Source organism: Staurois parvus, unplaced genomic scaffold (assembly GCF_062004578.1).
Source record: "Staurois parvus isolate SC_StPar_1 unplaced genomic scaffold, SC_StPar_1.0 ptg002140l, whole genome shotgun sequence".
NCBI classification, from domain to species: Eukaryota; Metazoa; Chordata; class Amphibia; order Anura; family Ranidae; genus Staurois; species Staurois parvus.
The window spans coordinates 2,598,723-2,611,461 of NW_028319936.1; the positions used below are offsets into that span (position 1 = coordinate 2,598,723).

The 12,739-nt window shown below is 40.9% G+C and overlaps 1 protein-coding gene across 2 annotated transcripts in view; it reads right to left on the reverse strand.

The window, feature by feature from the left end:
- Nucleotides 1-1,621: 1,621 nt before the first annotated feature.
- The window catches only part of RCAN3 (regulator of calcineurin 3), a 49,911-nt gene continuing 38,793 nt past the window's right edge, over nucleotides 1,622-12,739 (reverse strand). For both annotated transcript variants that reach the window (XM_089665143.1, XM_089665144.1), the window contains exon 5: nucleotides 1,622-11,154. In XM_089665143.1, the coding sequence (XP_089521269.1) occupies nucleotides 10,994-11,154 (161 nt within the window). In that variant the 3' untranslated portion in view covers nucleotides 1,622-10,993. The remainder of the gene's footprint in view (nucleotides 11,155-12,739) is intronic.

Genomic DNA, 12,739 nt, shown 5'->3' on the forward strand with positions numbered 1-12,739 from the left:
TTTGCAGCTATAACAGCTTCAACTCTTCTGGGAAGGCTGTCCACAAGGTTTAGGAGTGAGTCTATGGGAATGTTTGACCATTCTTCCAGAAGCGCATTTTTGAGGTCAGGCACTGATGTCGGACGAGAAGGCCTGGCTCAAAGTCTCCGCTCTAATTCATCCCAAAGGTGTTCTATCGGGTTGAGGTCAGGACTGAGGTGCAGGCCAGTCAAGTTCCTTTACCCCAAACTTGCTCATCCATGTCTTTATGGACCTTGCTTTGTGCACTGGTGCGCAGTCATGTTGGAACAGGAAGGGGCCATCCCCAAACTGTTCCCACAAAGTTGGGAGAATTAAATTGTCCAAAATGTCTTGGTATGCTGACACCTTAAGAGTTCCCTTCACTGAAACTAGGGGGCTAAGCCCAACCCCTGAAAAACAACAACACACCAAAATCCCCCCTCCACCAAACTTTACACTTGGCACAATGCAGTCAGACAAGTACCGTCCTCCTGGCAACCACCAAACCCAGACACGTCCATCAGATTGCCAGATAGAGAAGCATGGTTCGTCACTCCAGAGAATGTCTCCACTGCTCTAGAGTCCAGTGGCAGCATGCTTTACACCACTGCATTGAACGCTTTGCATTGCAGTTGGTGATGTAAGGCTTGGATGCAGCTGCTCAGCCATGGAAACCCATTCCATGAAGCTCTCTATGCGCCGTTGTTGTGCTAATCTGATGGTCACACGAAGTTTGCATGTCTTTAGTTATTGACTCTGCAGACAGTTGGCGACTTCTGCGCACTGTGTGCTTTAGCATGCGCTGACCCCACTCTGTCATTTTACGTGGCCAACCACTTTGTGGCTGAGCTGCTGTTGTTCCCTGTTGCTTCCACTTTGTTATAATACCACTAACAGTTGACTGTGGAATATTTAGTAGCAAGAAAATTCCACGGATGGACCTATCACACAGGTGGCAACCTATCACAGTACTATGCTTTTTTTTCACTGAGCCCCTGTAAGCAACCCATTCTTTCACATATGTTTGTAGAAGCAGTCTGCATGCCTAGGTGCTTGATTTTATACACCTGTGGCCATGGAGGTGAACACCTGAATCCAATGATTTGGAGGGGTTTCCCAATGGTGTGTGGGGGTGTGTGTGTTTTTTTTTTTGTTTAAGGTTGAGGGAGGGATATGGGGGTACAATGAAGATGGCATTGAGCTTTAGCAACTTTCTTGAATCAAGCAAAGTTTTTCTTACACATGCAAATGTTTGGATCTTGCAGCTTATTAAATCCGGGACCCTGACTGTGACAAGGTAATACCTTGTTTTGATTTTAGAGGGTAGGTAACCACATCAATTCTCCCTGTACCCCATAGGTTTAAAAGGCTACTGATTCAAACAACTTTTGCACTAACCAATCTGACTTACAGGGAATTGAATTCACCCTTGTCCATTTTTATCTCTGCTCTGCTGCTTTACCATCCCTTTAATTTTATCATTTAACAAGGCTACTAGTAGTAGCACTCCATTCAAAGTTTACCTGCACATAAAATGTATAGACTTGTACCGCAAAATATGCTATATATATAAACAAAGTGAAAAATCAACGGTGACATATAATAAAGAAGACAAGAAATGTATATTTAAACAATATATTCAAACAGCAGCATCTAACAGTGAATACAGGTGATGACAGCAGTCTGGCATTACATCAAAATAATTTTATAGTAAATCAATAGCACCCAATATTATAGTATTTTGCCATATTCTCAAAAATATAACATTTGTCATATAAGGACTTAACAGGACATAACAGGACACAATAGAACATGAATTTGCTACTTTTTGTAAGCTGAGAGGACAATTCCTCTCTACACTCAGAGCTTCTAGTTAAAACATTGGGCAGCAAGCAATGACATGCATCAACCCACGGCAACTAGCCAAAACCGATGTGGGTATCCAAACATGATTTGTCTTTGTTCATGTTATTGGGATTTTTACTTTAAAAAGGAGATTTCCACATTTGTCTAAGGTGAAAATCCTCTCTGAACAGTGTGTAATAAGGCCCCCTACAGGTAGCTCTGCACATACCCCTGTAGAAATAAAGCTTCTGCAAGTGGATTGGCTTTTTCCAACATGACACCTGGCCTGGGCTTGGATAATCATCATCCACTGCCTAAACTTGGTTTCAAAGGATAAAGCTGAACAGCTCAGAGCAGTCGCAAGCAAAAAACTGGCTGGTGGCTCTATTCAACTTACTGATGGCAAGGGATATGATGAAGCACCACCCCTATCAGTCAATATACCATCAGTAGACCCCTTATATAGAAATTGTACATCCAACTTTAATCCTTCATTTAGCAAAGGGAGAAGTCCCTTTCTCATGCAATTTCCCAATGTAACCTTATATTGCATCAAAGCCCAAACTTTACACTTTTGAAGGGTCAGACCTTTTGTGAGGTTTTTATTTCTGCTTGTGTCTACAATCGCTTTTTCAGACTCAAACTTCAAGTACAGGTTTTAATCTGACTGGCGGTGGTTGGGAAGTATCTCCAATTTCAAGTACAACGCAACAAGGATCATGGAGGTCAGTCCAATGTATAATGAAACTAAAGCTGGCCATACATTAAGCATTGTTTTTTAATTCAACCGGCAGGTTGAACGAGGAAAAAAAAAAACAAATCACCTGATTCCCTCATCCACATATTCGAGGTGGAAGGGGGAATCACTTCTACTGTGCTATTATGTCTCCCAGCAATTAGAATACACACCTCAGTGCTGCCGGCTACAGCTGGTGACCATTGATTGTCTGGGAAAAACCCTACAGACTGGTTATACAGAAGTCAGTTGGTAGATCAACTTCTGTACAACCAGCCAGCCCACACATGTATCTAAATTCCGCCAATCCCTGCCGAATCGGCTGAATTTTGATCCATGTATGGCTGACTTAACAGTGCAAAAACGGTTCAGCTGTTTAAAAAAAGCAATGCAGAAATCTCCATAAAGAAGAAGAAGCGAGTAGGGATTTACAATCAACTCTTAAAGTGGACCCAAACCTTTGAGCGAGTTTTAGCTCTATCATCTTCACCTGCTGTTCCCTAACCTAATCTAATCACTACTATGATATCAAGAGCACTACTATTTATTTTGAATAGCACCCCAGCACTCTAAAGGAATGGATCTCTGATGTACCTCTGCTGCAGCATACCACAATGCATTGTAAAGCGCTGCTGTGAATTTTGGTGTAACATGGCAGGAAAAAAACACTGAAGGTTCATTTTCTGATCCATTATGGTGCATTGGCAGGCAGTTCAATTGAATGGGCTGCCTTAATGCAAGGCACATAAACAGGCAACATAACATACCAAATTGGAAAGATTTAAATGGACCCTTAAAGCAAAGCCAAACCCAATCATTTAGCACGTTATTGTAATTTCAAAAGTAATGTTTAATCTTTTTAAATCCTAAGCTTTTTATTAATACCTGGTGATCCTTCCATGAAGATCTTTGCTCAGACATTTCGGGGTTTATTTACTAAACCTGGTTGACTCAGAATCTTGGGCACCTGTGCATGGTAGCCAATCAGCTTCTAACCTCAGCATGTTCAGTTAAGCTTCAGCAATAAAACCTGGAAGCTGATTGGTTTTTATGCAGAAGTGGACAAGATTCTGAGTCAACCAGGTTTAGTAAATAAACCCCTTCCTGTCATAGGGTGACTACTGATTCCCAATTGTGCTACTGTGTTATCACTATGTCATATGAAGTTACGCTGACGCATGGCACAAGCATGATTTATTACTGTCACCATTAGGAAGCTGGTCCAGTGCAATATTGTACAGCCATCACTGGAGCAACAGGATATTGACAGTAAGTGGCTAAAAGAGGCTGATGGAGATAAGCAGCACTAAGATTAAAAATAAAGATTAAAATAAAAAGTTAAAAACAGTATTTTCTGAAAACGAAAACATAGCAATTATGATACACAGTGCACAGGAAAAAAATGGCATCCAGTCAGGGTTTAGGTATACTTTACCTTGTGGGAGTTTTGGCATTTGCCTGGTTATCAGTTGGCTAGTTTTTCCAGGACAGAGCCTTAGAGATCAGGGTCAGATCCTGCCCCCAACCATGTCCTAGAAGCACCAGCTGTTGACAGTGTAAGCTCGAAGGTTCAGTACAGCTGAGTTTGGTCTAGTTTAGGGTAGAGAACAGCAGGTGTAAGGGAAATAGAAGAATTTGGATCTGCTTTAATGCAAAGCTTATTCTGTTCCATCTTGGTCAGAAGTCAGTGCAGAGAGGAACCTCATTTTTCAGCATAATCAGTTTTTCACATACATATAATAATCTCTTCTGTATTACATAAACCATTTATTTACTCACTCTACAGTGAAAAGCAGATAAGAGTGTCATTCTCCCTAAAGCCATTGCACGTCTTACAATCAACATAATACAAGACATAATATTCACCAAATATGGCTTGTCTAAACACAGAAAACATTAGGCTATTGTCATTTATATACTAGTGCTGTAATACATAAAAAAAAAAAGAAATGTAAAGTGCCTTTTAAAAAGGATGAATCTTATATTTTTCGGCTTTGAAATACATTCACAGTAATGGGAAAGGCGTGCTAGTTCATATTTTCCCATTTCCAATACAATTATTTCTTCTGTATTTTACGACACATGTGCAACAGGTAACATATTGTTTCAAATTTTAAACTAATAACAAGGCAGAGTTTTATAACAAATAAGACACACTTGCAGCCATTTTTCTGCAAAATACAATGATCACCTCATGGTGTTGCAAATATGTTCATTGAATAACAAATATCTATGTGAGGCTCTTACTCTTTTATGATGATCTTATATATTTACACTAAAAACACCAGTTTCATCCAAAACTGGGTATATATACACATTTATTCATCTGTCAACGTGTTTAACCAACATGAAGGTGTCACTCTCTTGCCAGCTGAATTGAATAGTTAGGGGTTTATTTACTAATGCAGGCCATAGACGGTTAATTTATTGGGCAAATTTTCATCCGAAAGAATAATCGGCCGATATTCGCACTGTTAGTGGGGCAATGTCATCGGCCGATTTTCACGGTTCCTCCTCATTTCTTTTATTGGTCATTCTGAAAAATTTACGAAAAACGGGCGATTTTCGTAATCACTGGTGGCAACAGAACGACTGATTTTTCATTTTTCGGCCAAAAATTCAGCCGATAAACGAACCGTCTATGGCCTGCATTAGGCTGGTTCACTCAGAATCTGGTACAACTGTGCATGATAGCCAATCAGCTTCTGATCTCAGCTTGTTCAATTAAGCTGTAGCAATAAAACCTGGAAGCGGATTGGTTTCTAAGCAGAAGTGCACGAGATTCTGAGTGAACCAGCTTTAGTACATAAACCCCTTATTTACTTACTCTCCATAATTGGTCATCCATAGAGCACAACACCACCATTTGGTTTTGTAAGGGCACCTACTGGAAGGAGGGAGGAATTACAGGGGAATTCCAAAATTCTAAAGAGATATACGATACCAGGGGCCAATTCATTAACAGATTCATGAAAAAAGGAGATAAGCAATTGAGCACAAATGGAACTGTTGCTAATAGCAACCAATCAGGCATCACCTTTCATCCTTCTGAATTCCAGGTTTTAATGTGCTTTAAAGTGTAAGTTGACCTCTTCAGCAAAAACGAAAAGGTGAACTAGCACCGTACACCCTCCACTGTACTTACTTCCATAGGTGATGAGCTGTCAGTGAACGGCAGGGGTTTTGAAATCCCTGCTTTTCTGTCTCCTCTTTCTGCAGCACTTCCAGGATGGATCAGAGCTATTCTAATTTGTCAATCTGAGGTACGTACAGCAGAAACCTGCGGGGTGGGTACAGTGTTGTTCCCAATTTTCTGCCAGGCCAGCCCAACTGAACTATTTTGATTACATAACTATGTGGCTGCGGTGTCTGCTTTAATATATTGTAGTGGTATTCAATACATACAGCATGTGGTGCTGTATTCTGGCAGCAATATGGGCGAATACCTGTCTGCTGCCAAAATTAAAAAGAGTTGGGCTAAAAGTTCCTCTGACTGGCCGAGGTGGAGAGGTGGGAATATGCCACAATTTCCACATCAGCCAACAAGAGGAACCCTTGTATTAACTGATAAAAATGTAACCTACTCATGAATGGCAGAGAAACATTCAGCCCAACTCACTTAGACTGGAAATCACTTGTACTGCTGACGAAACACAGTGCCACTCACTGTATGTAATTAAAGTGGTTGTAAACCCTCACATATAACCAGCAAAATGACTGGCTTCAGGTGATACGCAGAGATGAAACAAATTCTCCTACATTAGTTGTACCTGTTTACCTACAGTCTTCTCTACATCTAAAGTGCTGAATTTATAAAGCTTGTCTAAAGAGTTCAGAAAGAAGGACAGCTAAAATTACACACTTCAGAGCTCAGTGAGGGGACACACCTCCGTCCACACAGCTCACAGGAAAAGAACTGAGACTGTCAATCTGCCGGAGGTCCCTCCCGTCATCATTTTTCTTTTGGTGTCAGGAAAACTTGTCAGAAGTGATTCATGCTGATTGCAGAGGAATGAAGCAGCAGACAGAAATAACACTTAATGCTCTTAATTGAGTACACACTATATAGGGATATGTTTTTTTGATATTTCATGACTGAGGTTTACAACCACTTTAATGCTATTATAGTATATTTACATCACACATAATGGCCGCATTGCTTAGCAATGGAAACAGGTTGTTTGGGCCAGCTTGGCCCACAAATACTTTGTAAAGTGCATTGAAACCTGGAATTCTACATTAAACAAAAATTCCAATCAGTCACTATAAACACAGCTCTACTTGTGCATGCTTTGTTTTCTCCAGTTTTCATGAATAGGCCTGAGGATACAGCACAACTTTTATGTACAACTATTACACAAATTTTGCAGGAAATTGGTCTTTAAAGAAGAACGCCAGCAAAAGTCATTTATATGCTAACATGCAAAGTAAATTCTCTGCCAAATATCAAAAAGTTCTAAGCCCTTCAGACCTAAAACACATGCTATATATATGGGGTGCACTTTTTAATAGTCATTGTAACAGTCATTGAATAGTGTAACAGCTTTCCCTGCGTGGGCAGCTGCTCCTCTTGTTCAGGCCTGGTGAGTCCTTGCTGCCAACCTGTGTGTGCCAGACTCAGCAGTACCCTACAGGCCAGGAAAGAGGTGCTACAGGCACATAACATGTACTCAAGTACCTGCACTCTCCAACTGCATATTGGTCAACAGGGATAACAACAAAGCACATGATAGTTACATTTTAAATGATGTAGTAAGTACACTGGTCTTTTGGCTGCTAATGTAATTTTAGTTCTTAAACTTATGCAGTCTATAGACGTTTTATCAGCCGAATTTCGTCCGAAAGAATAATCGCCTGATTATTCGCGCCTTTAGTGGGGCAATGTCATTGGCCGATTTTTGCGGTTCCTCCTCATTTCTTTGATCGCTCATGCTGGAAAATTTACGAAAAACGGCCAATTTTCGTAATCATTGGTGGCAACAGAACGACCAATGTTTCGTTTTTCAGCTGAAAATTCGGCCGAAAAACAAACCGTCTATGGCCTGCATAAGACACAATGGACTTGAACTTTGACATACAGGGAAGTCTGCATTTTCTGGGGCACATCTCCTATTCTCACCTGAGTCGGAGTAATATGATCATAACACTGTAATAGGCTGATATTCAAATGGCTGGCAAGTCTTTTACATTACTTTTGGGGAATATGAATATTCCTAATTACCTTTTTTTAAAGGACAGCTAATTTTGAAGAAAAGATGGCACTCCTGCATACATGTCAGTTAGTAAAACCTTAAACATTCAAAAATATAAGAGTGTAACAGAAATGTAGGCATCTTTTTATTAAAAAATAAGTGAGTTCAGTAGATTCTGAAATGCTTAGCGCTAGTAGAGATGCTTTTTCAACAAGCTCTCGCTCTTTTTTTTTTCTTTTTTTACAAAACATCCATTAACTGATCACCAATCACATGATGTGATCTATTCCTGCAGTTTCAAGATTTCAGATTTTATTTATATTTGTGATATATACCTTATATAAATGTGATATATACCTTATATAAATGTGTGTGGCTAAATATTTGCAAGGTAAAATAATTAATAACTGTTTTCACCTACTATCATTTAGGATTGCAATTTCCTTCACCTAAAGTCCTTCAAAGACACACTTCAAGCATTCGATACATATTTTCTTAGGCCCCTTTTATGGATTTGATCCGATTATGCCCGCTTGTTAGTTTTTCAGGCAGATCTGATCAGAAGGTCTATGCATTCATATGGGCAGGCGGGTGTAAATGGACTAGTATCCGTTTACACCCACCTATTTTCGGGTCTGATCAGGTCTGCAAAATAACCCCCAAAAAACCGAAGGGGATCAGCTTTCTTCAGCTTAGATGAATCAGATCAGAGGGTAGTCAGGTGTAAACGGACAGCGGAGTCTATTTACTCCCAGTCGCTTATAGAGCAGAGCAGGCTCCATTGGTGTCCGCTCTGCAGAAACAGAGTAGACATGGATGTGTCATCTACCTGCTCTGCTCCAATCAGCATGGGATCTGTGCGCAGATCCCCTTGCTGATTGGAACGGAATCTGCCCCATGTGAAAGGGGCCTTATGGTTTAAAGTGTCTAGGGGAGATAAAAAAAAATTAAAAATCCCCCTAAACAATACAGGCATGTTTCCCATGATGTGGCCTCTAAAAATGCTGCATGTCCAGAAAAATGCCTGTTGGTCCTGTGCACTTTTTACCCTACTGCACTCAAATCCCAAATATTTTTTATCAGTCTGAGCAAAAAAAGAACACCCCTCCCATGTTATGGAGATGAGGTCAGGTGGAAGTGTTCTACTTCCTGTTCTAGGGTAACAATGCTGCACCTCCACAGATACAGTACAGAGAGTGAGCGTTGTCACCCTAAGACAGGAAGTGTGTTACTGGCAGGAACACAAGGTGAAAATAAAACCAAAACAGCTTAAAAAATAAAGCTACTGCAGCCACCACATCTAAGAACTGGTAAGCTGAAAAATACAATTTTGGTTCTTGGGGGTTAGATACACTTTAACAAACAAGCATTTGTTAGAAACTCATTTGCCATTGTTGCATAGAGAAGCAATTCCTATCAGATTAAAAAAAAAAGAAAATCATAGGTAGCAAAGGGTCTAAGGTCAGTGCTGCGGTGCTTCCAACCTCCCACACCTTGCCCTCATCATCCTTCCAAACTGTCATTTACACTTGACAGCAATGTGCCTATTTCTGATCACAGAGATAGCAATAAAGGTAAGGTGTTTTTTTTTTTTTTATCTCATGCGGTTTTGTGATCAGCACAAATGAATGAGTATTTAATGGACTACTGGAAGCTTTAGACTACAACCACCCAAGCCTGTCATTTATCAGTGGGTCTAAAGTGTCTGAGAGTATGTGCGGGTTGGTGTATGCTTCTGAGGATTGCTTATGACATTTTTTTTTTTTAACTGAACAGACATTCTTCAGCTGTCTTCCAGTGCTGTTCTAATGAAATATTAGTATTCTACTGAGCTTGTAAAAACTTTCATATGTGGTATGTTAGGTATAGCCAGGGCAGGCTTTCACGTCCTGCCCAGCATGCACTATTGGGGAGGAGAAAGGGAAGAAAGTAGCAGCATGGGGCTGCAGAGTAAACCCCATTAACCCCTTTGCATGCGGTCAGTGGTGCACTCTATGCTATTAAAAATCTTGTACAGAAAACCTGTTGTGTTTGTGCCTAGTTTTCCATGTTTTCTTTTGTACCTGTCCTGGGGCATTTTATTACCCTAGGATTACAACCAAATTATTTAAAATAGTTGTAAAGGCTGCAGGTTTTCTACCTTCATGCAACCTATGCATGAAGGTAAAAAAACCTTCTGTGTGCAGCAGTGTCCCCAGCCCCCTCAATACTTACCTAAGCCTCATCTCGATCCAGCGATGTGAATGACAGCCTCGGCTGTCCCGGGTCTCTGCCTCCTCATTGGCTGAGACAGCAAATGGGAGCCATTGGCTCCCACTGCTGTCAATCACAGCCAGTCAGCCAATGAGGGAAGAGAGGAGGTGGGGCCAAGCCGCGGCTGTGTGTGTGTGAATGGACATACGGAGCAGCGGGTGCCCTCATAGCAAACTGCCTGCTGTGGGGGCAGCCGACAGCAGGGAGGGGCCAGGAGAGCCTGAGGGGGATCCAAGCTGCTCTGTGCAAAACCACTGCACACAGTAGGTAAGTATAACATGTTTGCTATTTTCCAAAACAAACAAAAAAAAACGAACCTTTAGAATCGCTTTAAGCCCCAGTTCACATATATGCAAATTGCATGCATTTTGCAGTGCATCCTATTCGCATGACGTGAACTTGCAGCCTTTTCAACGGCACCAATTCACATATGTGCGGGCTGGCTGCGGCGCATTTTCAATAACAGTTCGGAACAAATTTGAGCCAGGTTCAGGTGCGACCTCAGGTGCAACCTCATACACTTCGCACGTGAACTGCTGAACAAAGTTGCACCGGAGGGGGCTGAAACTGCTCTGTCAAAACCAGCCCACACATATGTGAACCCTAAATCTAGCCCTAGCTGAAAGAGGACAACAAATATTTACTGTCCTGATGAACCAGCATACTATATATTGAATATGTTCCATTCTTCATGTGATTGTTGCATTTTAATCAACGGTATGGGCTACAAGCTATATTCTGCTGCAGTCAAAACATTTTGCTTATAGCAAAAGAGTTAAAACACTGATTAATTAGAACACGCACATTGTAGGAAAAACATAAAAAAGAAAATAATGACAGCATTTAAGACAGCTTCTGAATACATGACCTAGATTGTCATTAGCTATATACATAGTGAATAGACCTACATTTCCCTTTGAAGATATGTGTTTTCAAATCTAGTTTTTACAGAAAAAAAGGCGACATACTAGTTTAGAATGGCTGAGGGAAGCGAAGGGCGCTTTGTCTGAACTATCTTTTGTTTTGGTCCCTTCATGTCATCTTCATCTTCCTCAGTTTCACTTTCGCATACGTGAACAACTACACTAGGAGTGGACTCAGTCCCTGCATGTAGCTCATACTTCTCTCCTAGGAAGAAACAAAAGAGATGAATGCAACATAGTAATGGTCTACAACAAAAATTATTATTATTATTACACAGTATTTATATAGCGCCAACAGTTCGCTCAGCGCTGTACATTACAATGGGAGACAATACACGAGACAGTACAATAACAATACAATGCGATACACGAGGGGTTTGAGGGCCCTGCTCCTTGGAGCTTACAATCTAGGAGATAATAAGGGCTTCTTTATACAGAAGACATATACAATAAAGACTCACATAGGCAATACCTATGCATACATGCTTGCAAAGGGCCGTTCATACCTGCATGGGAAGCACAGGTTTTCCATGCACCCACATGCAGGCAGTCCCATTCATACCTACTGGGATGCTGTAGCTGCACAGACACAGTCACTGGTCCTAATTTGACAGCCATGCGGGTGTGTGTGCCTGAACGCAGTGCGCTTGCTCGCCCCAAAGAAATGGTCACCATGCTGCAACACACATATATGAGAGCTTGGTTGTTTCACGTTACTTAATGCAACACCTGTGGCCATTTACACTGTACAGTTATTATATTTTTAATTATTATAAATACTTTTACAGCACCAATGTACGCAGCGCTTTACATACTGTACATTCACACATGCATTCATACACATACTAAGGGCAATTTAGACAGGAGCCAATTAGCCTTCCAAGCATATCTTTGGAGTTTGAGAAGAAACCCGGAGGAAACCTACACAATCTCAGGAATAAAAAAAATTTAGCTGCACCACAGTGCACTGCACATCGGTTGTGTGTGTGTGTACAGTAACAGCCGAGAAAGTTGGTTGTGCATTTCACACACAACAAACCATCAAATTAATTAAAAACACACATTTGAGTAGCTTTTTATCCCCGCTCATGCACCTATTATACACAGTCCAGATAGGCCACATTCACAATCAAATTATTCACCACTACCAAGCATTATGAAAAGGGTAAGTCCACCCAAACTTCACATATTAGGTTTTAATAGATGCAAGAGAATTAAAGCGTTACAAAATCCAGGAGTTTGCATTCATTCTGGTCTCCTACAGTACACAGAAAATGGAAGTGTAATTATTTTAGTACCTATAAACTGCTAAATACCTTTTCTCATCAGCAGTATATAGCAGTCTTGTGACTTCTATCAGTGTTCAGTTGAGCACTGGTTAAAGCTTGTAGGAGGAGTTTTTATTCTGCTCTGACTGTCCTATGAGGCTGCATAACCCCTGACCCTCTCTCTGGGCAGTGCTGATTGGCCCAGTGCTGATTACATGCACCTTCCCAAAGAAAAGAAAAATTTAGAAATACACACTAAACTGAGCATGTGCTGAGTGACTCCTAGAACTCTGTACTATCAGCAAATGCATTGGAGACTGTGGAAGAAAGGGAGGGTCAGAGAAGACAGGGTCAAACAGCTTTTTTGCACAATGCAGAGGATTAACTCCTTAGGTTCCACAGTGAGTATAACAAGCGTGCTTTACTGCATATACAGATGATTTTACTGATGTGGGCCTAGTAACATTTTAAGCCTCCTGAAAATGTCCTATATTTCTCACACACTCTATTGGTGAGGTTTCT